Source organism: Xyrauchen texanus, chromosome 21 (genome assembly GCF_025860055.1).
Source record: "Xyrauchen texanus isolate HMW12.3.18 chromosome 21, RBS_HiC_50CHRs, whole genome shotgun sequence".
NCBI lineage: Eukaryota > Metazoa > Chordata > Actinopteri > Cypriniformes > Catostomidae > Xyrauchen > Xyrauchen texanus.
In genome coordinates this window covers 7,221,020-7,249,009 of record NC_068296.1, presented here as the reverse complement: position 1 = coordinate 7,249,009, position 27,990 = coordinate 7,221,020, and the positions used below count along the sequence as shown (strand labels likewise).

The 27,990-nt window shown below is 38.8% G+C and overlaps 1 protein-coding gene across 1 annotated transcript in view; it reads right to left on the bottom strand.

Annotated features, from left to right (window-relative positions):
• LOC127661842 (protein unc-13 homolog C-like) overlaps positions 1 to 27,990 on the bottom strand; it is a 167,358-nt gene that overhangs the window by 77,516 nt on the left and 61,852 nt on the right. The window contains exons 14-18 of the mRNA XM_052152769.1: positions 26,738 to 26,891; positions 25,531 to 25,599; positions 19,537 to 19,626; positions 13,071 to 13,199; positions 2,468 to 2,601 (exon numbers count right to left, since the gene is read on the bottom strand). Coding sequence (XP_052008729.1) covers positions 2,468 to 2,601; positions 13,071 to 13,199; positions 19,537 to 19,626; positions 25,531 to 25,599; positions 26,738 to 26,891 — 576 coding nt within the window. The remainder of the gene's footprint in view (positions 1 to 2,467; positions 2,602 to 13,070; positions 13,200 to 19,536; positions 19,627 to 25,530; positions 25,600 to 26,737; positions 26,892 to 27,990) is intronic.

The window sequence follows — 27,990 nt, the reverse complement described above, 5'->3', positions numbered from 1 at the left end:
GCGTTAGCCATAGTTGTCTCTCGGTCACAGTCAGCGCGGCCATGCACTTCCCTAGGGCTTGAGCTGCAGCTTTGGTGGCGCAAAGGGCGAGATCCGTCGCGCTCCTTAGATCTGAAACAGCCTCTGGGTGCCTACCTTTCTCATCCCACTCTCGAAGAAGGTCCGCTTGGAGGATCTGTAAAACGGCCATGGAATGCAGAGCAGATGCGGCTTGGCGGAAGTAGTTCTGCAGGCCTTAGACGGGAGCACTGGCTTAGACCGCCATCTCGCGGAGGGCGGGCAAAGGTGTGCTGCTACCGAATCCTCGACCGGGGGGATGGAAGAGTAGCCCCTCTCGGTGGCGGCATCCACCGAAGCGAGAGAGGTGGAGACATGGGATCGGTTCCTGGCCGAGAGAGGCGCGTTCCACGATTTAGAGAGCTCGGCGTGGAGTTCCGGCAGGAAGGGAGCGGCCCGGGCCGCGGGCGCCACGCGGCGACGGCTCTGAAGAAAGCAGCCGTCGAGTCTGTTGGGAGCCTGCTCAGAGGGCGGTGACCACTCGAGCCCGAGGCGGTCGACGGCCTGTGTGAGGAGGCGCGTTAGTTCTTCCTTGACTCCGGCGCGGGTCCTGCTGGATTCCTGGGCCGAGGAGGAGGCTTGGGAGCCTGACCACTCCTCGCTGTCCGAAGCCATGATGGAACAGCAGCCCTTATCCTCCGCCTCGTCATCCGAGATGGCAACAGTGCGGCCGCTCGGCGGCAACTGCGCGTCCCGGGGGGGCGGGGAGGGTGAAAGCGAGGCTCGAGGGAGAGGCTCCGGCGAGGTAGTCGCTTCTAACACCGGTTCCGGCAGCCTTTGGGAGCGGCGCTTCTTTCTGCGCGGCGAAACGAAAGGCGGCGCGGCGGCTTCGGTTTTGAGTGCTTCGAGTCGAGCCCGCAGGGTCGACATCGGAAGCTCCTCGCAGAGGTCGCATCCGCCATCAGCGAGGGCGAGCTCTGCATGTTCCAGTCCCAGGCAGAGAGCGCAGATGAGGTGGCGGTCTCCGGCGCTGAGAGGGGCGCGGCATGAGGCGCAGGTGGTGCGAGGCATCTTTAAAAAGACGCTCGTTGCTCTTTTTGTGAAGTTCGCTGAGGAACTAGCTTGCTCTAAAAAGGATACGTCGCCGGATGGCATAGCTCGCAGGATGGCTGAAGGTGGCGAAGACGGCCGGCTTCTTCGAGCGCTGTCCAAGCTTGCTAGATGCCCCTCGAACGGCGACGCGGCTTCTGCAGTTCAGAGATGCGAAGAGCTTCGCTGAATAGATGAAAATCAGGGTTCCAGCCTACGAACTTACGCTTATATGCACTCTAGCCACGCCCATTCTGGCGGGCTTTGATACAGTGACGGGCTTTGATACATTGGACGCGAGTTCACTCAAGTTCGTCTATAGGCTGCAGCAATTGCCGCAGAGCAACCAATGAGCTCGCTAGCTAGCCCGCTCAAGGTATGCAGCTGCTGCACTGCGTTGACAATGGATACAAAATTAAGGATAATTTTTTGGCTTCAATATCTCAGAAAAGATTAATCTTTCCCGTAGCGTAAGCTAGCTTACGCAATACGAGAGAACCTCTCGTAAGAGAACTAATAAAACTAATTTGTTGTCCACTAGTTTCCACTGATTCTGTGATCTAAAATATGTTATTTACACTGTAAGGATGTTGCTCATTTGCTTTATTTCCCTTTTTTCCTGGTCTCATTAATTATGTTTAATACAACTTTTGAAGATGAACAAAGGATGCACACTTTCATAAACAAAATACATGTTGTTATCTCTACTCCATATGGGTCTAAAGTCACTATCAGAACTAATGGTACAGTTTAAAGTCCAGCCATTAACATCACACCCACACCCACCCACCCACGCACGCACGCACGCACGCACACACACACACACACACACACACACACACACACACACACACACAGACAGACACACACACACACACTCTTCTACAAAAGTCTCAACTGAGAAAAAATGGAAGATAAAAGAAAAAAGGCAGAGGACTTGAAAAGAAAGTAAAAAAAGAAAAAACATTGTGCAGGAAAGATGATTATTTACTCTGTTTGTCTTATGTGCTAAATTATTCAGTTCTGCTGCCTGCAAATCTCTGCTGGAGAAACACTATCAATGTCTCTTCAGCACACACACACACACACTGCATGTCACTGCACGGCACTTTGAAATATTATGACCTTTATAAGTGAACTTTGTAATTCTACTGACATGTGCAGAACCTGCCAAAATGTCTCAACCCAAGTTACTCTCATACTGCTGAAGACTTAAAGGAGTTCTCAGTTATGTTTAATTTAAGTATCACATTTTATCTCAGATGTTTTTCCTCAATTTCCTTAGGAGAGATCAAAATAGACACAAATGTCATTGATACATTCTGATGGCTTCACAATGCATTTTCCCACTGTAGTGTATGTGTGTGTGAGTGGTACTCACTGGTTAATGATGGGTGTGTAACCTGTTCTGTCCTCATCTATAACAGACACCATCAGCGTGATCAGTTTGGGCCAGAAATCCAGGTTCTTGATAGACGGGCCCTGCTCTTCCCGTGGTAAATCCTGCTTCTTAGCCTAGAGAAAAAGAAAGATTAAATAAAGATAAATTACACATTTTCCCTTATCTGCCCACTCACCGGCAGTGTTTTGTAGAGTTTAAATAATTTAGTCAGTTTAACTGATCACATGAAGGAGAATGTGAAAACTGTGCACTTGAATACAGGAATTGAAAACACACACACACACACACACACACACATAGATCTCTGACTAAAACAATTTACATTCAACACATTTTAACGTTCTAAGGATCTACTACTTCCTGCCCTTTAAGTTCAATAATGTCTTCATCTATTATGCAGTACTTTAGTTCTGCAGGTTTGTTACAACTCCTAACAGAGCATTTACTAAAGACCCAGATATGCTTTATACAAAATTGAAGAACGAACGGGTGTGACATCATTTAGATCTAAATCTGGCCAAAAAGCAGGTGTTTTTGCATTTGTTTCGGTGGTTCGGAACAGCTCAGCTGGGTGAACTTTTTGGAAAACTTCTAACTGGCTGCTAAACACATTCTTACTGCTATTGGTCCACATCATCAGTAGGTGTGATCTGAAACTCCACCTACTTTGAAGCTGACAGCTATTTCTGTTTACATTGTTCAGTCAGTCACAATCAGTCAACAAGAACACACCAGCGTGCAGTTATTAGCGAGCTGGTGCAAATGTACCTACATCGGTACGATCGTTCACATAGAGAAATTTTCCAAGACCATATCATGCATTTTTCTTTTTTTTTGATTAGTCTATAAGAGGATTCAAATCTACTCAAATTCTCTAAAGTGCCCATTCACTCATGTGCCATCTGCAGCGAAAACCATGTGAGATGTGACTGCACTTTATTTATTTATTTTTTTATTTTGGGACATTTCATCATGAGATTCATCAATTTAGCACTTCAAACAGGCCTAACAAATATAGAGTATGCTCTTGCTGTGTGAACCCAGCCTCAATCCACCAATAAACTTTTTATTAGCTTTGTTGAACATTGAGAAACCATTATGCATCTTAACACACTGCTTAATGTGCATCTTGAGCATCCATACAGCTGTAAAGGTATTAGAGACAATAGAATCAAGCTATTACACGTGAGTGCGATCTGCAGGTACTAAAATTTCTTAGCACACAAGCCAAAGTTCAATGTGGGGATGTTTGTTTATCATGGGTCTGGGTGGTAAAATCAGCACTCTCTCTTCCCCTCTTACTCTCCCACAATGCCTATCTGTCTGACATCAGGCCAGGTTTATTTGATGGACAACTGGGCATCATGCCAGTCTGGCACCTCTCCGAGCTGTACCATGACGATTCTCACGGAAACTCAAGATCTTTGCAATTCTCAGCTTCTTGGGACACTAGAATTAGAAATTATCTATTCTTAAAAGGATAGTTCACCCCAAAAAATTACAATATTCATTTACACACAGAATGTTAACGTTTCCCTTTTTTTTTAATAAAATGAATGTGAATTATGACCATGGTTGTCAAGCAAGATTTTCAGTGACTTATTTAAACTGATGAATTTTTTAGATTGTTCCTCACACAAGAGGGGCTCGAACATTCTGCTAAATTTCACCTGTTCAAAAGAAGAAAGTAATAAGGGTTTAGAATGACATCAGCGTGAATTTAACCCTTTTACTAACTCAATCATAACTTTGTATGTACATAAAAATCAATTAAAACTGTTCTGCACTTACAATTCTGCTCTTGCATTTTAAATGAATTGAAATTCCACACGGTAGCACTATATGCATTGTTTTCTCACTAGGATTAATCACTTTTGCTGTTGCACAACATATAACTTGAACATAGCATACATTAAAAAAAATCACTACAAGGACTGGGTATAATGTTATTACATAATAATATCCTTAATATTTGCAAAAAAATATTCACCTTATCCTGCCTACAGTATTATCTCATAATTTACTTATATATTTGTTACTTCTTGTTTTCTAACTTTCTTTTTCTTCCAGATTTTTAGTTTTATTTAAAATTTTCAATTTTCTATATATTTTTGTAAGCTATTTATTTACCATTTAAATGTAATCATTGCCAAACCTGGTCACACAAAGTAAGTATTTCATTGTATAATGTAAATGTTTATCCTCTGCACTTTTATACACTCATCTTTGCAGAAGTATCAGTGTCATCATAAATTACAATAACCGTTAGAGTGTAACCGACGCATATTATGGCCGCGTATAGCGTGCTAGCGCATTAGCATTATGAAGTCACAATGTAAACAAGACAAATTAAACATTTTCTAACATATATATTAATTTACATGTACCACATCACAGAAATAACTAATTACAGAAATAAATGATGAGTATGGATACTGAAGGAATTCTGGAAGAATATGAAATTAATAGAATGAATTATTGTAAAGTGTTGGCAACTTGACTTGAATAAATATAAATATACTGATAATGTGTGAATGCTGTATAAGGGTATGTCAACAGAAACACGTTAAAGCACATCCTTGGAAAATGTTCAATGCAATGATTATGACATTTGTCAGAATGCTTTATCATTAATACATTAATATCCAATGTGATATAGGCCTAGATACCATCTCAGATTACATGAGCCTTCTAAGCAAGTAAATGGATGGATGAAGGCTGCCGAGTTTGGTTTTCTGTGTCATTATACATAACTGTTTGCATCCATTTGACCAAAATAAGTAAATTGTTGTTTCTTTCTCCTTCAATTTCAATATATTAAGTTTTATTGCTTTATATCTTCATATAGAGCATTATTTTGCCATAAAATAGTCTAACCACGAATAGAACACAGCCTAAATAAATGTGAATGAGCGAAATCAATCACTTGTTCACTCACTCTCTTTATAGTGAATTCCACATAGGGCACTATATAGGGAAGAGGGAGTGATTTCAGACAGTTCTGAAGGGAACTAACTAGTTAAAAGTTAAATGGTGGTTAAAGTTGCCTCTGATTGGTAAACAAAAAAAAATTCTCCTTTTGGTTACACCACCGGACTTTGAATTGGTCGACAAAATGTTTTCAGATATTAATTACATATATATATAAATACAGGGCGGGACTGGTAATCTGGCATACCGGGCATTTTCCCGGTGGGCCGACACACTTTGGGGCCGATCAGGGGCGGAATGGCCATCAGTAGTACTGAGCAGGCCAGTGGGTCGGCCGCGAAACGTGCCGAATGGGCAGCGATAAGCAAAAATGAGCCACCGAGTTATGCAGAACGGACCACAAAACGGTGCCGCGATATGCAGAAAAGGACAGCGAACCCCCCAATATATATATATAAACATATATATAAACCACTGCTAAATATATATAAACCACTTTTTTTTTTTTTTATAATAATAGTAAACTCATTTTCTAGACTTTCAGCCTTTTTGTACTGCTTTTGGATGTTACATCACTTTTGATATTAAGCCCCTAGAAAATATATCAAAATGACTTTGAACTATTCAAAATTGAAAGCTTGTTGATTGTAGTAGAGGTGCATTCAAGGAATAGTTTTGTGAGAATTGGTGAATTGTATGGTATATGTTATTAGTAGTGTTTGCTAAGACAAGCATCACTATTACTATGGAGCCTTTTCACATATCCGGGTTTGGAATGAGAAATAAAACAAAAGCAGGGTAAACTTATATAGCGGTGAATGGGAGACCATAGGAAATAGCATTTTTGCTCACCCATTGTCTCCAACAGCAAACGAAAAAATCCACTATTAAACTTTCACAGCTTTCAAATGAAGGGAAAAAAAAATAGAGAGCGGTGGATTACAGTAGTCAGAAGAGAGAAAGGTACCTATTTTTTTGCCACTCCCTCTGCAGCTGTATTAGATACCTCATCGCATCTCTGGTAACACGTTATAATATACTTGGGGCTCGTACTTAGGGTCAGTTGTTTGAACAAGGCAGCCACCTAGCAACACCCTAGCAATACCCTAGAAAATGCCCTAGCAACCACCCACAACACTGCAGCAATCTGTTGCAATTTGCAACACAACACTCAAGCATTGTGGAGGTGAATGCTCTCACAAAATGTAAAAATCTAGTTAATTATTTACATTCCTCCCAAAAATGTGTTTGAAATAATTTAAATGTATTATTTTTGGCATAATTAATTATTTAACTGTGTGTCTGTGTGTGTCACATCGCTTGGGCAATGACAACACACAACGGCAGCATATGTCAGTCATCACACTGACACAAACAGGTCATCAACAAGAGACAAAGGACACACATTTAGACTACACAAGCACTCACAGACCACAATGACACATGCTACACACAGACTATTTCTTTGTCACACACACTCGTCCTCATAAACACACATAACACACAGAGCTGAGTGTCTCCCTCCAAATTAGTTTGGATGGGATGGATTTTCCTTAGGGCGTGTGTGTGTGTGCTTCAGTTGTTGTAAAATTGAAGATTGTTGTAAAAATGAGGATCAAATACAAGTATAAAAGAGTAAGAAATAAACATTTGATTATTTTGAATTAAACATGAGATTGAGATTTAGCTTTCTGTTAAATAATCAAAAAGATTATATAAAAATTATATAAAAAAGTAAATTTTTATTAGAAGGGTAAATTATGAAATCTTAGTGTGTGTGTGTGTGTGTGTGGGGGGGTTGGGTGGCTTTGAGGACATTTTTTATATTACAAATTGGTAATTACAAGGGTTTTATGCTATAAATGTGGTTTATTCTAGTGTCCCTATAATACAAATCATTAAAAAATAAAACCTACTAAAAGATGTTTAATTGAAAATTGAACAGTTTTTATGAGGGTTAGGGGTAGTCAGCTATCAGCTATCTTTATGAGGACTCTCCATAGACATAATGATTTGTATACTGTACAAACTATTGATTCAATCCCCTAACCCTAACCCTCACAACACACACTTGGCTGACGCTAACATTCTGAGCTCAAGCTTGCCTCTTCTTCCATGTGCTGAAAAGCGAGTGTGAGCGCAGTTACTTTTAATCCTCCTGACAGCTTCAACCCAATGTTAAAACAGAATGGACTCTTCTGTCATCTTCTTCTCACCTCTTACTGGAGAATGGAACATTCCAAGCCACTCTGTCTTTTTCTTTTCTGGTTATTTTCTCTGCCCTCAATAAAATTGCTCTGTTTGGTGATTATCTGGTGAAATGAGGCCCTGTAGCAAGCTTGGAGTCATTTTATCATTTGCTCCAAAGATCTTTAGATAGATCTCACCTCACCTGCTCATAGGTTGCTCTTTCCCAGCTTGGGAGTCTTAAAGCCAACAGCTTTTCACAACCCATTTTACTTCCATACTGCTAATTTATGGAAAGCAGTTTGCATTGATCAAATAATTTAGCCTTGGAAGAATTTTATTAAAAAAAAAATGTTTTGATTGCACAGTGTGAGACATCGTCGAGATCTCTCATTTGAAACTCCTCACTATATTAAAGAGATCTCAGTTGTGTAGATAGGTATGGGATGTCTTTGCATGCATGCACACTGCTAAAAGCTCTTGGTTATAAAAATATCACTCTACAATCTACCATACAATTTTTGGTTTTTCTTAAGTTTGTGTAAATTCACTTGGGGTTCAAAATATTATTGTTATTATTATTTTATTTCACATTAATTTCACTCATGTCTGGTGCAAATATGTGGTCCTATTTCATGAATAAAGCATATACTTTCTTCACCAGCTCCCTGGAAAAAAGGAAAGTGAAATGTTACAATGGTGTAACCGGTGAGGGGCACATAGTCACATGATCATAAGACATCTTAAAATCCCCCTCTAACAATTGCATCTGATTTAATTAAAATACCTACAAGATAAACTAAAATATGATGCCAATAAAAGCCATTATTAACTTATATATAATATAGTATAGCAATAATTCTGACACTTGACAATGAATACACACCAAAGCATTTGCCGAAACATTGTATGGATTAATGACATAATGTGGGAACACACACACACACAAAGATCACCCATTTAGCCTTAACAAACTGTAGGGGCAAGTGCTGTTAGCGAGCACTTATGAAGGCCGGAACGGTACACGAGGGGGTGGGTGGCCAGCACCACGCCCGACCGCCTTTGTCTCCCCAGTGACAATGTTTACACACCACACCAGCTACTCATTTTAGGCTGAGTCGACCTAGGGGAGGCCCGGGACTGGTTCAGATAATCGTCACTGGTGTTGGATATGAGCAGAAATCGAACTCGGGTCGCCAGGTTCATAGCGCACCGTGCTACACTACTGACACACACACACACACACACACACACACACACACACACACACACACACACACACACACACACACACACACACACACACACACACACACACACTCATGTAGTGTTTCCATGTTTTATGGGGACTTTCCATAGACATAATGGTTTTTATACTGTACAAACTTTATATTCTATCCCCTAACCCTAACCCTACCCCTAAACCTAACCCTCACAGAAAACTTTCTGCATTTTTACATTTTCAAAAAACATAATTTAGTATGATTTATAAGCTGCATGGGGACCGACAAAATGTCCCCACAAGGTCAAACATTTCGGGTTTTACTATCCTTATGGGGACATTCGGTTGAATGATTAGACAGATTGAAGATTGAAGATTAAAATGCTAAACATTATGCCTTGTTTTTAAAACAACTCTAGATGGAAACAGAGATGATCATGAACGTTTGTGTGAAATTTAACTTTTGCTTCTGTTAAATAATCATATCTTCCAAAATGATTTGAATTTTGCTGCAATTTTTTCTCTACACAGTGTTGATATGGCAACAAGTAAACAAATGAAGTTCCATCTAACCAGTCTGTGTGAAAACATTTAAACCATGCGTGTTGCCACTAGTCCCGCGTTAGTTTGTCTTCACTTCTAAGAACAACTCTTCAAAGAACATGAATGCAAATGTAAAGAACAAATCTCTCCCTTCTGTAGGGTAAAAGAGTGAAACTCAAACCCATTTTTTCATTACCGTAATGCATCCGGATTTTATATATTTTTAAGTTATTACTTTCAATGGTGATACTCATAAATTTTTTATCAATGTAATATACTACTTAACATTTTCACTTTTTTAAAATCAACATAAAAAAGCATTAAAAAAACCATCATGAATTACAAAAACAATATTTTTTGCATTATGGTAATGATAATTTGGAAGGGGGGAGAGGGTACTGAACTGTCATAAAGATATTAACAAACAGTCACAATGAACAAGAAAATCTTATTGGTCCTAAAAATAGACTTCATTTAAGTAAGAAATACTAAGTAAATTATTTTATTATTATTATTATGGGGTGAAATATGAGCCAGACTTGTTCTTGACAGCCTTCATGACATTCAACCCCAATACTTTTAAAAAGTATTTTTTATTTGTCAAGAAAATCTGCCAGTTTTAGGTCTCTGTGTTTAGTGTATCTCTCTTCTTGTGTCCCATCTTATTTCTCTCATCCTTCTTTTATTTTTCCAGTCCATCAACTCCTTCCAGTCTCTCTCTCTCTCTTTCTCTCTCTCTCTCATGTTTCCATGTATCTCCTTCACTCACATCACACTAACAGGATTTGGTTGTTCCTGAGCCCTCCACCCCCCTCACGTGTCTTAAGAGCTTTTTGACATGATTACATAACACCCAACCCCCCCACCTCTTGGTGGTGCTGCTATATTTTATATATAAGACATCCAGAGAAGGAATATTCAACGTGCCCACTCCGCTACCACATAACAAATGCTATTATTCCTCCACAGGACCTGTGCCTTATTTAAAGCAGAAGATGGGCCAGTTCTTCTGGAAAAAGCCACTAAAATAACCCTCTCCACTGCTCAGAATGAAACTTTGGCATTTTGGGGACTGCATGGGGACTCCGAACCATTATTTAGAGCTTTCAGAGGTTCCCTGGCAGCAATGGACGAGCAATTCTCTTAAAGAGCACTCGTGTTTCTGCAGGATAGTATCACTTGTAATTCAACTCATCTTGTCTGAGGGAATTCAGTAACAATTATTTGCGGCCACTGAGAGCATTGTTTATTTGCTTTGTGCTGTCTGTATTGTTAAATGAACAATTCCCTGTAGCACAAAGGAACAGCAAACACCTATAAATTAGTGCTGAAAAAAATAAAAAAAATGTTGACAGAAGAATCTCACAATTTAAATTGAAACCGCTGAAAAATGTACTTTAATGACCAAGCACTCAAGAGGAGTTTGAGGCAGTTTCAAGAGAGAAAACAGCACAGCAAGAGAAAACAACAAGGGTTTTATGAGACTTCTTCAAAGTGTGACATCAATCCTTGACAGCAGATCTGTGATGGAGTTCAGGAGTCATAGCATTAAATCATGTTTTGTGAGCCATTGATGTGTGTGTGTGTGTCTTTAAATGTATAGATTAATGGACCATGAGAAATCCTGTTGTCATGTCTGACTAGTGGATCAGATCAAGGTGGCATTCTAATTAGAGAGTCACTGTCTGTCCACATGCTCAAACACACAACAAGAGCATTGGAAAAAAGTAGTGTCATAACGCAACATGTATTTTACAGCAGGGGGTGAAAAGAGTATAAAAGATCTGTTTTTTTCTTTGCTGAAAAAGAGCGTTCTCTTTTAGAAAAGACACATTTTTCGTTCTAACTGATGATGTTTTCAAACACAAACACACACTTACTAGGGAATCGAGAACCTGTTTTACTTTTGAACTAGTTCCTTTTTGTAAGTTGAAAACCGAATAATTTTCATAACATCTGGTTCAGTTAACAACATTTTTGAATGTTTGAATTAATAAATGTGAACGGAACATTGTACAAAATACTCTGATGGCACTGGTTTTGATCAACAGCGCAATAGCAAAATAAATTATGCTTCATAGTACTTTAAAATGTTGTTTTGTTTGTTTCATATTTAGTTAGGACCAATTATTGGAGGTTTGGATCCATGCCCTTGGTCCAAAGGTCTGCTTGTTGACATTTGTTTGCATTTTTTTACATTTACTAGGGCTGGGAGTCAATTCCGTGCTCAACGTCTCATTACATTTTTGTGAGAGCGCAAATCTCAAGTGGGTGTGGGTTTTTGCGCTACCTGTGAGTGTGTGCGTGCAAACTTTGGGTTTATTGTATGTAAATAAAGTGGAGCAAATTGCAATTGGCTATTTTCCTGAAAAATATGTCATTGCGCAAAGACGTTTCTAAATTTGAAGTTTGGAGATTCCACCAGCAGGTTGTAATAAAGTTATTTTCCAAACTATGAAAATATAGTGGAACATCAAATGCCGATCAATGTTTTATGAAATAAATATTTATGTGATTTGAGTTAAACTATCTTTAGGTCATGGTTTATTTTTCAATTATTATGTTTATATTTACAATTGTATTTATGATTGAATTTGTATTGGTATTTTTCCACCTGTTAAGTCACCGCAGAGAGTAAAATGTTTGGATTTGGTATGATTTTTTTGACCACTTCGTTATTTTGATTGTATTTTCATTTAGTTTGAACTGTAATTTAACTTTTCAATAAATGAATTAAAATTTTCAAAATTAAAATCAAACAGAAGAATTGAAGTGATCTGATACAATAACTTTTAATACTTGACAGGATTTGTGTGTCAGAAGATGAAAATGATTAATAATACTTATATTTGGGTCCTGGGTAGCTCAGTGAGTATTGACGCTGACTTCCACCCATGGAGTCGCAAGTTCTAATCCAGGGCATGCTGAGTTACCCTAGCCAGGTCTCCTAAGCAAACAAATTGGCCCAGTTGCTAGGGAGGGTAGAGTCACATGGGCTAACCTCCTCTTGGTCGCTATAATGTGGTTCTCGCTCTTGGTGGGGCGTGTGGTGAGTTGTGTGTGGATGCCGCGAAGAATAGCGTGAAGCTTCCACATGCACTACATCTCCACGGAAACGCACTCAACAAGCCACGTGATAAAATGTGTGGATTGACGTCTCAGACGCGGAGGTGTTGTCTTTGTTTATATTGCTGGTGCATGACAGGGAATGGACCATACCATTGGACGAAGATGGTGCCAGAGAAGAACCTCAGAATTATATTGCACTTGACCCAGCCCATTAGCTCTTTGCACACACCATATCCAATTGCGCCTAGACTTAGCGCATGCTTGCATGAAAATACCAAAACTTTCTGGTCATGCCCATTGACTTTGAGTGTATGACTTATGAAGGCATAGTGTTGCACTTAGCACTAGTGCTCTTAAAATAGGGCCGTAAATATAATTAAAAAGTCTTAAACCCCAGCTTTGATATTGATCACTGTTACATGCAGAATATAAATCTGCTAAGAAATTAAAACGTTCAAAGAATTTTTTTTATTTTAAAATCATGGAATCGTTAAGGTACCAGAATCATTAAGTGGAATTGGAATTAAAGTTGGAACTAGAATCGTTACATTCCTCACGATACCCATCTCTAGCACTTCCTGATCTCATACACTTTTAGTAAACATTGCTGGTCGGTCTCTTTTCTCTTACCTGGTCCAGTAGTTGATTGTAAAGCTCATGGCAGTTGTCAAAGATGTACTTGTACGTGGAGTCCAAACATGCTTTCACACAGTCTTTTACAACCATACTGGCTCTGGGAGGACTCTGCAACTCCTGCACCTAAAAATCACGAAACCACAAAACATTAGTTAAACAAAACTCTCTAACATGCAACCTTAAACAGTTCATAACACAAAAAAAATCAGCAAATTAGATTTTCACACACTCATATTAAGGAAATGTGAGTGGTGCTTGCATGTGCAAACAAGGTGAGTTACAAGGGTGCATGTATGCGGTTGCTTAGGTGTACTTAGTGGTTTTTAGGACATTTGGTTGCAGGGTGTTTTGGGTGGTTGTTGGCTCAAAAGAGCCGACCTCAAGTCAAGATATTCTGCTCTCTAGATATGTCTTGGGTCCCTTCTTCAGTATTAGTCTATGGGATTTTTTTCATCTGTAAGTACTAGCACACCTCTCCTAAACAAGCGGTATGTAGCACAAACAGTGCAGGACAAGTTGCAAGCTGAAGTTATATACTTAATATTAGGGGTTTGTTGGGATCTCTAACTCAAAGTATGAGCAATAGTAATAGTGGTGCTTGCCTTAGCAACACTAACACATACACTTTTTTTCTCTCTGTCTTTCCATTCTCCAGTAGATCACAACATCATGAAGAGATGTCTTTCCTTGTACTTCCTTGTAGCAAGAGTAGTGAGTATTATCTAGCTCTACAGTACATGTAAACTAAATAAAAGAGAATATATTTTGTGTGTTTGTGTGTATATGTTTCTTTTTGTCTTATGTAACCAACTAATGTGTCCCATTCCTCTGAGCGTGGTGTGTTTGTGTTTGAATGCAAGCACTAAGGGGAGGCATAAACATCACCCTGGCATGGGCGCTCTTCCATTACCCACAATGCATCATGACAGTTGGAGTTTTTTTATTGTGTGCCTGGCGGTGCTCTCTCAGTGGGCGGGGCATCTCTGGCTCTTTATCTGTGCTTCACTGATTTGCCTGTGCAGACTTCCCTAGCTGTCACTCATTAAAGTGTCGAAGCGCTTTTTATAGGATGTGAGCACTGGGTAATGAAATGATAGCACTGCATGTGTGTGGCCATCCGCGGCTGTGACATCATCTCCTAACGCGCCTCAGTCCACTCTGACTGCACGACTCGGATTCAAATACACGACTTAATTCTTGCAGTTGACAGGCAATCAAAACTGTATGTGGGTTACAGAAAATAAAGGATGTCTGAAATAATGAGCAAGGAAATCTTTTAAAAATCCAGTTTGAAAGCACTTGCCAAGTTGTTTGAAATTAAATCTTTGTCTTGATTTTTGTTTCATGTTTTTCAAAAAGTTTTGAAGTAGATCTGAAACAAATTATGTGAAATTAATAGATTGTTAATTCAAATGAACACATCCGTCTGATTAACATGTAGATCTTTAAACAAAGTTGTAATAAATGTAATTCAAGATGCAATAAAAGTATTCGGTATTCTCAGCAGAGCCACATTTATAGGTGTACGCAGTCATTGCGTCCTTATTAAAAAAGATATACTCCACAATAAATTAATAGTAATTTTGAACCATATGTATAAAATCATGATGAGGAATCCAGTCATATCAGTAACCTTACAAAAGTAGTTTTAATCTACATGGAGAGGGTCCCCTCAAGGGAGCTCCCATGTTAGAATCACATGACCAGCCGAATACAGCCGAATGTCCATACAAAATCATACATGCTCTCTTCAAAATTCCAACACCACAATGAAAGAATGAAAGGACATACGCCACTCCAACAGCTGTGTTTACTTGACAATGGAAGTAAAGCCCATATTTCTCGCTAAGCATCACAGGATGTAGGAAAAAGGTGGCTAACACATCCAATTTAACAAAGCCTTTCTTGCAAGTCAGTCCAAATGCTCTAGGGAGGCTATTTCTAGTCACGCCACAGCAGCTCCTATATACTTGAATGGAGAAAGAGCAAAATCTCAAAAACGGTTGGTCAAGATTACGATGAAAGAACATATTTCAAATCATCAATAAAATATGATGCGCTCTAGAGTTGAATGACAAATGGTGTCTGTATCTAAAAGGTGATTGGCTCTTTTAACTGTATGGCGGAACTTCCTTTCTTCATCTGTTGGGCGCTTGAGCTCCTTGATTGAGCGTTCCATTTTCTTCCAATTTAAACATATTTCACAGTAAATCTATCACCCTCTTGTGTACTGAGGTTTGTTTTCACCGTAATGGCTCAAGAACGCAGGTTAATGGGGCGGTCACACTAGGCTTTGAGCATGCAAATTTATTTCCTACAACGCAATGGAGCAGGATATGATGTAACATGGGAGGACTACTGGTATAAGTAAAAAATACATTAAAAAAAACAAATTATATTATATAAAAACTGTAAAAATATATTGTCTACTCACGTTCCTGCAACAATAAAACTTGCAGCGTTGATATATGTATCCTTTGAATTGAGCTAAGAGGTTAGGGTGTGATGTTTCACTCTTCTATTGGTCACCGGTCCTCTCGTTGTGTGAATTCACGGTTCAGAGTTCACCAAGTTTAAACTTTGGTATGCAGCATAGTAAGAAATGTCTTCACATCGGTTGCGTTTCCAGTCTGCTGCATTCTGATACATTTGAATGGGAGTGAATGGGGCACAAAGTATAATGTGACTGCCCCATATGAATGTAAAACGCCGTTGAGTACCACCCCTGGAGTCACAAGTTTGAATTCATTGCGTGCTGAGTGAATCCAGACAGGTCTCCTAAGCAACCAAATTGGCCCGGTTGCTAAGGAGGGTAGAGTCACATGGGGTAACCTCCTTGTGGTCGCTATAATGTGGTTCTTGCTCTCGGTGGGGCACGTGGTGAGTTGTGCACTGATGCCGCGGAGAATAGCGTGAAGTCTCCACAGTAACGCGCTCTACAAGCTACGTGATAAGATGCGCGGATTGACGGTCTCAGACGCAGAGGCAACTGAAATTCGTGTTCCGCCAACCGGATTGAGGCGAGTCACTATGCCACCGCGAGGACCTAGAGCGCATTGGGAATTCCAAATTGGGAAGAAAAGGGGTGAAATTCAAAAAGAAAAAGAAAAAAAGCCTGTAAAACGGAATCTGGCGCTTGCAATGAATTGGCCAATAATTCGTGTGTGCTTTTGCAACTTGCATACAGCATGCTTTTTGAGTTTCCCAGAAGGGACTGAATCTGACAAAACTAAAAGACATGTGTGGTTATCTTTGTAAATGATCTGCAAGGGAAAAGCGAGGGGGGAAAAATCAATAATTGTTTATTCTCTGTATTGGAAATGAGGGCTTTTTTTTTACTACTAGTATTGACCTGCAATTACAATAGCCTGTCATATATTAAAATACATGCTAACTGCACATAAATAATTTATCTCACAGAAATCACAGAGGACCACCGCTGCTATGTTCGAACGCTGAGTGCATCTACGAGGACAAGAAAGTCTGTAATATTTGCCTACAACTCTTTAGTTTGATTCTACGCACATATTCACTCTGAATATATTTCCTGACACAGACACGGCTCCCCGACAAAGAGAAAACACACAAAAGGCCTGTATTCTCTCACACAGAGGAAAGCTACATGTTTTCAATTATTATTTAACTATTTATATTTTTCCACAATTTACAATAACAATGATGACTTTAAGACTTTACAGATATTACGTTTCATTTTCTGTTAAACATGATTTTCTGTAAAGCAGCTTTGGAACGATGTGTGATGTGAAAAGCGCTGCACAAATAAATATGACTTGACTCTTAGACATTTTTTATTGCCACGAGACCCCAAGAGACAGGCCAAACCTTTTCATTGTGCCCAAATAAATTCGACTTCAAGTACGTATTTCATGCAAACAAATGAGGAATCCTTCAAACCCTGCAGGGCTGGTGAAAAAAGGTTCATTAGAGAAACGCAGTCTGATGAAGTGTAACACGTTTGAAAACAATCTGGGAATATTCTTTGTTATATTCACCTTTATCTGTGTCTGCTCAAGTTAAACATTTCTGAACTTTTTCAATGCATGATTGTTATCAGGAACGCTGTGATTTGCAGCTTATTTGCACCCGAGACAATCAACACTAGATGTGTATCAGTACTGCTGTGAATGTATGAGTGAAATATATCAGACTGCAGAGCAGTATTTCCCAAACTTTTTTACCGTAAGTACCCCCACAACACCATCAGTAAGGATGAAGTACCCCATCATGGACACAAAACTAAAGATGCTCAAAGACTATATCATTTAACATTATCACTAATATTGATTATTATTAATGATAATTTCAGGTATATTTGAGTTATAATGTCCATTTTGCTGACATATGAAAGAAATTGTCTTAGCTAATGCTGTTAATTCTACAAGGGACCGCCTAACTTGGTACATTACGAAATATTTATTTTCTCATTAGTTTTTCATAATATTGGTTACATTACATGTCTACAGGAAACATAACTGATTAGTTCACCTGCTGACTGGGTCTTCGGATCTGAGTCTTTTATATGCATGCTGATGTCAGTATGACAATAAATGACATTTTATAATCATAGGAATTATCATGATGAATTTTTTCATGTATATAATGCAGGAAGTGTTTACAAGTTATTTTCTGGCAAGTGTGAAATCAAAGTAACAGTCTTAGATGACTATCAGTAAATTCAAAGGGCAATTCAGTAAGGCATTGATTTGGGTCTACAGTTCATAATAAGGACATACATAAGAAGGACATAAATCATTGGGTGCATCATGAAGGAAACATAACTTACTGTTCATTTAAATCAGTTCAATAGCAATAAAAGTAAGTCTATGTTATTTTTCCCATCATACAGATAAAGGTTAAACCATTAACTAACTCTTTATTACAAGATTCAGTATTATAGAAAATAACCAACATGACCGAAATATTCACACAGCAATAAAGAAAATAAATATGTGGCTGTCACATGAATGAATGACTCATACCTCAAGACTCAGTCGGGACATAAACTAATAATTCCTGTACAGAGCCCATGGGTACCTGTGCGGCTGTCACATTTCAAATGACCCAAACACGAACAAATCTTTTACTCTCAACATGCAGTGAAAAGATCTCAGTGCCAAACTTCTCATAGAGTAAAAGATCGATATTGGGATTGTTCAATTGAAGATCAAGATTAATTGGAAAATCAATTTTCAATATTCAACCTAGTAAAATCCAATTATTTTTGCATACCCCCATTAACCTGCTTATGCACCCCCTGGGGTACGCGTAATGCCGGTTGGGAATCACTGCTGTGGAGTAAAAGTATATACTATCATGGGTGATTCTCACGAAATCTTACAAAGCATACCCTGGTCATAGTTCATCCAAAATAAATAATTTATTTAAGAAAGACTGTAGGACCATTAAGATTTCTCATTACCATTAACTTTTCGTATAACTGTAATACTACAAATTTAATTCACATTACTGTTAAATTAATATATATATTGCTATTTGAAGTTGTTTACCTGCAGTTTAAATGGTAAATGGTCTGCACTTATATAGCGCCTTTTTAAGCCTTAACGGTATTCAAAGTGCTTTACACTGCGTCTCATTCACCCATTCATACACCACTGGCGGCAGAGCTGCTATGTAAGGTGCTAGCCTGCCATTGGGTGCAACTTGGGGTTCAGTGTCTTGCCCAAGGACACTTCAGCATGTGGAGTCATGAAGGCCAGTATTCGAACCACCAACCCTGCGATTAGTGGCCGACCCGCTCTACCACCTGAGCCACAGCCGCCCAGTTTAATTTATTCTATTATTTAAAGCAGTAAAATCCTGCAGTCTCTAGTGAACAGCTTTCTCAGTCTGAACAACATTCAGCATTCTGAGTGCCCATGAAAGCACCAGAGAGGGTTTCATTCACATTTTTGTTTTGAAAAATTCCTCTCTGTATAAGTCACATGAGGAGTTTTGTTATGTGTGTTTAAATGTGTATGAATCATGAGTCACACTGCTTTAATTTCTATTTCAGAGCCTGCATAATTGTGTGTGTGTGTGTGTGTGTGTGTGTGTGTGTGTGTGTGTGTGTGTGTGTGTGTGTGTGTGTGTGTGTGTGTGTGTGAGCGTGTATTTATCACTTTGTGGGGACCAAATGTCCCCATAAGGATAGTAAAACCCGAAATTTTTGACCTTGTGGGGACATTTTGTCGGTCCCCATGAGGAAAACAGCTTATAAATCATACTAAATTATGTTTTTTGAAAATGTAAAAATGCAGAATGTTTTCTGTGAGGGTTAGGTTTAGGGGTAGGGTTAGGTTTAGGGGATAGAATATAAAGTTTGTACAGTATAAAAACCATTATGTCTATGGAAAGTCCCCATAAAACATGGAAACCCAACATGTGTGTGTGTGTGTGTGTGTGTGTGTGTGTGTGTGTGTGTGTGTGTGCGATGCCATACCTTCATCCTGAAAAAGGTGATGCTCGTAAGCAGGTCAACGGTTGATTTCAGGTCCTGGAGTCTTTCTGGATTTCCTGCTGGGAAATTATCCTGCAAACACAGAAGAAATATGAGACGATGCGCTCCATTTCAATGTAATTTTCATGGTATCTTTGACACTGAAGAATATACATTTAGATTATAATTAAAGATGTGGCTATAGATTTGGTCAATAAATGTGTGCCATAATGTTCTACTTAAAATCTGTATGTTTGACAAGATCCCATTAAACCAGAATTTACACTTTGTGGCTTTTTGTACATGTCTTTCATTTTTGAGGCCATCTGTATGCTAGTGTGCTTCAAAAAGTGCCAAAATAAACGTTTAGCAGATATAAGCATTACAAAGTACAGCCTTTTTACTTTTGTCACTTTCAGGACAATAGAGAAAAACATTCTGATGACTTAAGTTCACAGGAGCATATAAACATTTTTGACCAATAAAATGTGCCCTATAATGAGAATGCCCCTCCCCCTGATACTATCATTGACCTAGCAATGGCCACATTCAGCAGAATGCGGTTGTCAGTCCTGTATTTGAGTGCTTAATACGTCCACACATAGTTTGGTTATATACGAGAGTGACAACCGTATTCTATAACTTAACTAACACCTGAACATTTTCAGAAATCCAACTGCATTTTTAGCAAACCCATGGTGTTGAAATGGAACCACCACTGTATGGTTGTCAGTCATGTCTAATAAAGTGAGAGCCACACTGCAGGCATGAGCTGTGTGACACAAAAGCTGCACTCGGTTATAAAGCATTCAAATATTTACATAATTAGTTAATTGTGATCAGATGGATGGACTCACACCTCGTTTGGAATTTAAGCGGTGTCAATTGTGATAATACATGCCGGTGTTATGGATGCCGGTTTCGCAGTATTTTATATTTACTTTAGTCACTTTCAGTATGGTTACAGCTGTAAGAATACGCTAAATGGTCTGCACTTATATAGTGCTTTTTTAACCATAGCGGTTTTCAAAGCACTTTACACTGTGACTCATTCACCCATTCACACTCACACTCACACACCAATGACGGCAGAGCTGACATGCAAGGTGCTAGCCTGCCATTGGGAGCAACTTGGGTTTCAGTGTCTTGCCAAAGGACACTTCGAAAGTGGGCCAGGAATCGAACCGCCAACCCTGCGATTAGGGGCCAACCCACTCTACCACCTGAGCCACCTGACTTCGGTTGTTCGTTCATTTAAGCCCTCATTTAAGAATGTAATCCCCTACTGTAAGCTGTTGTATTAACAGCTTGAAATAACAATTTCAAGACTTAAAATGTTCTGAAAAGTAAATGTGGTTGTAAACCCAAACAGTGACTGTGTGAACGTAGCTAGTAACAAGTATCAATAACACTAACATGATTTTGCCAGGCTGTGATGTAAATTAAAGGCTATTTTCTATTTTTAGATAGGATAAGCCCTTCAATATATAACGGGATCTTTAAATTAAAAGTCCTACTGATGTGGGATCAGTGTTCGGGTATATTAATGTGGCACTGATTGAATACAAGATCTCAGCTGGGTCCTGGTTTTCGGAAACAACCCTTGCCAGCGGACAAATACCCACACATGAATGGTGCTTCATCTGTTTATATGTCAAATGCCCTTTCTGGCATTTGGCAGAGATGTAATTGGTTGAATAGATGCCAATACGAGCCATCTTCATTTACAAAGCTGCTTTATAACGCAGTGTGCACTGCCTGAATGTGAAAATATTAGTAACCGAAATGTGTCCCATCGTCATGAGCACCAATGAAAAAATATATCATAATTTAGCAGTGGAGCAAAACCCGCAACAGACAGAGAAAATGTGTTCCTGGGCTGTAAAGCTATCAGCCTGCTCGCTCTAGCATGAAGGAATACAGTTTATTTCACTGTGTTTATGAAAAAAAGAGGCCATGTGTGCACAAATGCTGTACACGGGCACACTTGTGCATGGCTAGAGGCCCAAGTAACACGAGCGCAGAGAAAAAGCTTGAATTTTGTGGTGGAATGAAGTCATTTTGGGTTGGCTTAATTTTTGGATTGTGCTGATGGCAGCTAAAATAGACTGAAAAATGTCACTGAGTTATGAAATGGGGTTGTCTTCATTTTGTGAGAGTAAAGAAATACTCCTGTAGTCATAAAGAGATGTGAGATATTGTCAGCGAAGACCTGAGGAATGCTTGCTGCGGTTTTATTGATGCCAGAGCGTATAAGCTGCTGTAACTTTTGGCTTTTCTTTCACCACTGCTTGCTTATTATTCACATAACGTCATAGGGTGGTAGAGCTGTTTGTCAACAACAATAATGAGAAAAGAACCAAAAAACTTGATGAAATTCCTTAGTAAAGATTTGCAAATATTCTAGAATGTCAGTAAAAACGATTTAGCTTAGCTTTAACTCTAAAAGGCTACATTCACACAGCAGCTGAAAGCGACCCAAATCTGATGTTTTCCCTCACAAATGACGCAGCTCTTTGGATGAAAGTTTTTGGAAAATATTTGCATATCTGGTCACCAGCACATGTTGTGTTTTGAATTTGTGGCCACAGCATTGGTTGCTGGTGTGCTGGTGTCTCAAAAATGCTTTTCAGCTACCTTAACCAGCAAGACTTCCTTGGTTATTTACAATTTCCAGAAGAAGAAAAAAAAACTGCGTCATCAGTTTTGCTGGTGAACAATATGGCTTTGCTGGTCCTCCAACTGGACCAGTACTTACCATCATTAAACAAGCTTAGACCAGCATACACCATCCTAAACCAGCCTAGACACCAGCATTAACCTGCATAAACCTGCAAAGACATGTATAAACCAGTGCTAAAATGCATAAACCATCTTGGACCAGCACCAAACTAGCACAAGCCAGCATATAACCAGTCTAAACCAAGATAGACCTTCTTAAAACATCAATAACCAGCAGAAACCAGCCTACACCATCAGAAACCAGCTTACACCAGAAAAACATCGGCACCAACCTATCTATACCAAAAGAAACCGCATTAACCCATATAAACCAGGATAAACCTTCTTAAAACAGCAATAACCAGCATAAACCAAAAATAATCTGCATAAATCAGTACAAAAATGCTTACACCATGCTTACACTAGACCAGCACCAACATGCATAAACCTGACTAGACCTGCATTAACCAGTGATAACCAGCGTAAACCATCCTAGACCAGCAACATACCAGCACTAACCTGCATATACCAGCTAAACCAGGATAAACCTTCTTAGAACAGCAATAACCTGCAGAAATCAGCCTACACCAGCATAACCAGCACCATTCAGAATTAACCAACACTAACCTGCCTAGACCAGCAAACACTAACCTGCATAAACAGTAAAAACCTGCTTACACTAGCATAAACCAACACTAAACAGCATAGACCAGTTCTAGCCCACTAAACAAGTATAGTTTAGTGGGTTAAACAAGACCAGCACCAACATGCATAAACCTGCCTATGCCACCATAAATCAGCACTAATAAGCACAAACAGACTAAACAAACTCCAAACAGCATGAACCTGCCTAGACCAGCAAAACCGGCACTAACCAGCATGAACAAGCCTAAACCAAACCTGCCTACACTAGCATTAACCAGCCTAGACTAGCACCAAACCAGCATAAGCCAATGTAAATAAAGTGTCTGGAGTAGCTGTGCAGCACAACAAAAATAGAAACAGAGAGTTTTTCAACCGAAAACACGCCACATTGCATTGTGAATAGAACGTAGATGACCTTGTTGATTATAATGATGTATAGTGATGTAGCTTTGTGTGATCCAGTTTGGTTTTGTGTCTGTCTTGCCAGACTTATAGAACAGAACTCATGTAGACCAGTGATTCCCAACCACTGTGCCGCGGCACACTAGATCCAAACTCATCACCTATCTGAGAAATTTGCTGTTTTGATACCAAAATCGGTCACTTTTGTGATTGTGAAGAGCAATGATTAATGTACAAAAGTGAGTGATATTTATATGTTAAGGGTCTTTCACATGACTCGTGTCAGCGCTGCAGAATACATTGAAGTCTATGAAGTCTATGAAGTCACTTTACACCAAAGTGTTTTTAACACACGTTTTTGCTTCACCAACAATGTCTTTGAGTGTACTAAGCAACAAGAAATATTTAAAAACGGTCCAAATTTGTGAGACATTCAATGTCTCATAATTCTTTTAATTAAATATCACCTTATAGTTTACGAATATCAGAGACCCTAGTTATTGAACTAATTTAAATTCACCAAGAAAACGCTTCGACCTAAACATAAACGAGTCACTTTATTATTTTCTATCACAGCAACTGCAAGCTTCTTTCTCTCTTCCAAATACATGTTTTTAATGTTTATTGTACACATCCCGCATTTTTACATGGCAAACTCTTGTTACTCTTGTCATGTGGAGGGCAATGCAGGGCTTGATGCTGGGTTCAGCCTCCATAACCAAATTAAAACTACCACGAGAAGTTGTCTGTCCGAGCCAAAGACGCAAAATAGATTGACAATTGCCTCAGCATCAGTCTCCCTTGATGCGTTTCATTATGCACAGGCGGAAACCAAGTTTAAGTCGATGCGGACCAGGAGGAAGGTTTGAGTTGTTGATTGAGTTCTGTTCAGTAAAATTTTCACGTGTTTTGTTCATATTCTTCTGTTGTTCTTCTGTTCTCTTCATAAATAAATAAATGCATAATCTGCTGTTTGCTCGTTCTGTAAGTTCATGATTAAACATTTAAATGTGAATGAAAATAAAAGCTATTAAATGTCAAAATATGAAAAATAAATGACAGGTAATAATAGATTATGACAGAATTTTTACGACCCTCTCCGTCAAAATAACGGACGATGAGAAAGTCTAACGCAAGCACTGTATGTGACTTGTTTTATTTTTTTTGCATAGCCGAATTTCAAACATTACAATTAAACACACTACTAAGACGGACAGGAAACATGGACAAGTTCTTGAAAAGGAAAAATATTGACAATGGTTAGCCTATGTGGGATAGAGGTGTGCCGTAGACTTTTTTTATCCGTAAAAAGAGTGCCGTGGCAGAAAAAGGTTGGGAAACACTGATGCAGACAAACAAGCAGCCTACGGTGAAAATTCATCTAATCAAGACTCGGTGCTACAAACGCTACTGAGGAATGAAACCTGCCGCGGCCAAATCCATCCACTGCTGTAAGGAAAACCAAACTCACTTTGCTTCAGAATTTCATTACAGTCAAATCCACAGAGCCCCAACGGATATGCAGTGTATTACTGTCAGGATGTGTTGCCTAGAAGCTGTCGGGAAGACAGCAGCAGGTAACAAGGGCACAGAATTCCCTGGATGACTGCCAGTGGAAAGTAAGTGAGAGTGTGTGTGTGTGTGTGTGTGTGTGTGTGTGTGTGTGTGTGTGTGTGTGTGTGTGTGTGTGTGTGTGTGTGTGTGTGTGTGTGTCTCACAGACTAAGATGGGTTGTATAGATGTAGCGCACCATGTCCAACGATGTCTTCAGTCAAAGTCTAAAATCCTCTACGCGACTGCAAGACAATCTCTTAGAAGAAAGACTAGTAATAATTCTGTCTGATTCAGAGACATTTTCAGCTATTATTTATTTAGAGAGCCACAGCGATTAGTATAAAAGCAATAAGAGCATCATGAGTCAAACACAATCTTTGATTTTTTTTTCAGGCACTTTCTTAAATCACTGCTGTGCATAAAAGAAACAGCATGCCTCTTTCTGTTCCTTGAAGAGCTTGTAAAGTATTTGAACCTCATTGTAAATTAAGGTAGGGGATCACTAAAAGTGATAGAGAGGTTAAATGATCTCCATGGTGATGAATAATAGAAGAGAGTTTTTCTTTTCAATCACAGTGAAATAGAGCATTTATCTCTACCACAGTATGGTCTGAGGACCGAGCTGCACGTTTATAGTACATCAAGAGCGGTGAAGGGAGTGCTGCTTTTACTCACTCGATACTTGGAGAGATCGATCCTCAAAGAGTTGTGCAGCTGATCCAAGAGTTTAACAAACTTCTCTCTCTGCAGAAAAAGTAAAAAAACTAAATATTATCAACACAAAAAATTCATCTTTTCATACATTCACTGTTAAATTTATAAAATAATCCATCCATCCGTTCATCCATTCATACAATGCATGCAATAAATTATACTAAATCCATATCCAGTCATGCATTCACTCACTCATTCATTCATTCATACTATAATATATAAACCTGTCAGGTAATTGTTTCATCCATCCATCCATCCGTTCATCCATTCATACAATGCATGTAATAAATTATACTAAATCCATATCCAGTCATGCATTCACTCATTCACTAATTAATTAATTAATTCATGCTATAATATATAAACCTGTCAGGTAATTGTTTCATCCATCCATCCACCTGTTCATTCATTCATTCATTCATCCATTCACCCATTCATTCAATCATTCAGTAATCACACCTATATTCATCATTCATCCAATCATCTCTCTCTCTATATATATATCCATCTATGCATTCATGAACTAAGTCTACAGTATTTCCATTCACTCATTCATTAATGCAATTATCTATCCATCTGTCAGTTCATCCATCCATACAATCATTCATGCAATCAATTATCTACCCATGAATGCATCCACTCATTCATTCATCCATTCATCCAAACATTTATATATCCATCTACAGTATATATTCATTAATTCCATTCATTCATTCATGTAATCATCCATCTATTAATCATTCATCCAATCATCTATATATCTATCTATTCATTCAGTCAACCCATTAATTCATGCATTTCATTATTTATTCATGCATGTAATAAATATGTCTGCATTTATTAGTTTAATAGTCCAGTGATCTGTGAATTTGTTCAATTGGTCTTTACGTCATTCATTCGGCCCTTTATTCATTCAGTCATTAATTCATTCATTTCTGTAATCATCCACTTGTCTGTCTGTTCATATAGTTGTTCATCCATGCATATATTGTATATGTTCCTTAATTTTTTAGTTCATTCAGTCCTTGTTTATGTATTCATAAAAATATCCATCCATCCATTCATTCAATCATCTAAAAATCATCTATACATTCATGTATTCATTAATTTATTCATTCATCCATCTATTCATCAACATATCCATCCCTTAGCAGTGAAACTGACTAACCCCAAAGTTAGATGCAGCGAAGCGGTCGGAGGCAGAGATATTGGTTGTTGCCGTGGTAGTGTGAGCGAAATAGGCATTAATATTGGCAAGCAGGTTACTCATCACCGCGGGAACACCGGGACACATGTACTTCGATGAGAGACAGGAGAAATGACTGAACAAGAAGAGAAGAGAGAAGCATATGTGGGATTTAGTCATTAAAACTTGTTTAGCACTCATAGACAGATTAACAATCAAAAAACTATCATACAAATATATTTCACTTTAGATTAGAAGTGTGCACCAAAATTACAACAGCAACAATGAAAAGTTACTTTAGAATACAGACATTAGCACTGTTCCAAAATGTATTGAGCTACCTCACTGCCTACACTGGCAGCTGCCTCTTTAGGCAGCATGCTAACAAGTCATGGAACCTTGATTTTTAGTATCAAATCAAATGTATTTATAAACCTGTCCTACATATAAGATTTTTTTCTCAGTAAGTTTGTCGCTTATGGGACTGCCTTCTCAATGAAGAACGTGATGCTGCCTCACAATTTGTCTTGAAAGTGTGCCAATGATGGCTTAAAATACTGCCTTTTTTGGCAGCTCTCTACATTCTTATCATAAAAGAAAACAAATGAGGACATGACACACATGCAGATTAGCATTAAGATATGCAGATATAAAACATGCTGTGTGATATATCTACTATAGTCAGAATTAACAGACACCAAAACACAGTTCTGTTCTCGTGTTCAGCTGCAGGGCAGCACAGGAAATTGTGCGGTAACGTTGGCCAATGTAAGAGATTCATTAAAGAAAGATTTAAGAGGAGAGGAAGAGAAGAGAGACAGCGCATCACTAAAAATAGCACCCGGCCTGCAAGGCTTATACAAAAAACCACACACACACACACACACACACACACACACACACACACACACACACACACACACACACACACACACACACACACACACACACACACACAGAGCTCAGTACAATACAGCATCTCACACGTGTACTGTTGAGACACAAATACAATTCACAAATCTCCGTGGTAAATAATCAGTTCTAAATGTAAAAAAATAAATGTGTAGACTACAAAAAGAGCAGAGAAACATACACAATTTCTGCCTTTAAATTTAATTAATTTTCATCAAACATTCCAATTCATCTCTATTGACAAAGCACACAGAATAGTAGATAGATCCTGAACTTGAAGTCATTGTTATGATAGTCACAGAGAAAATACATTTCTGTGTCAC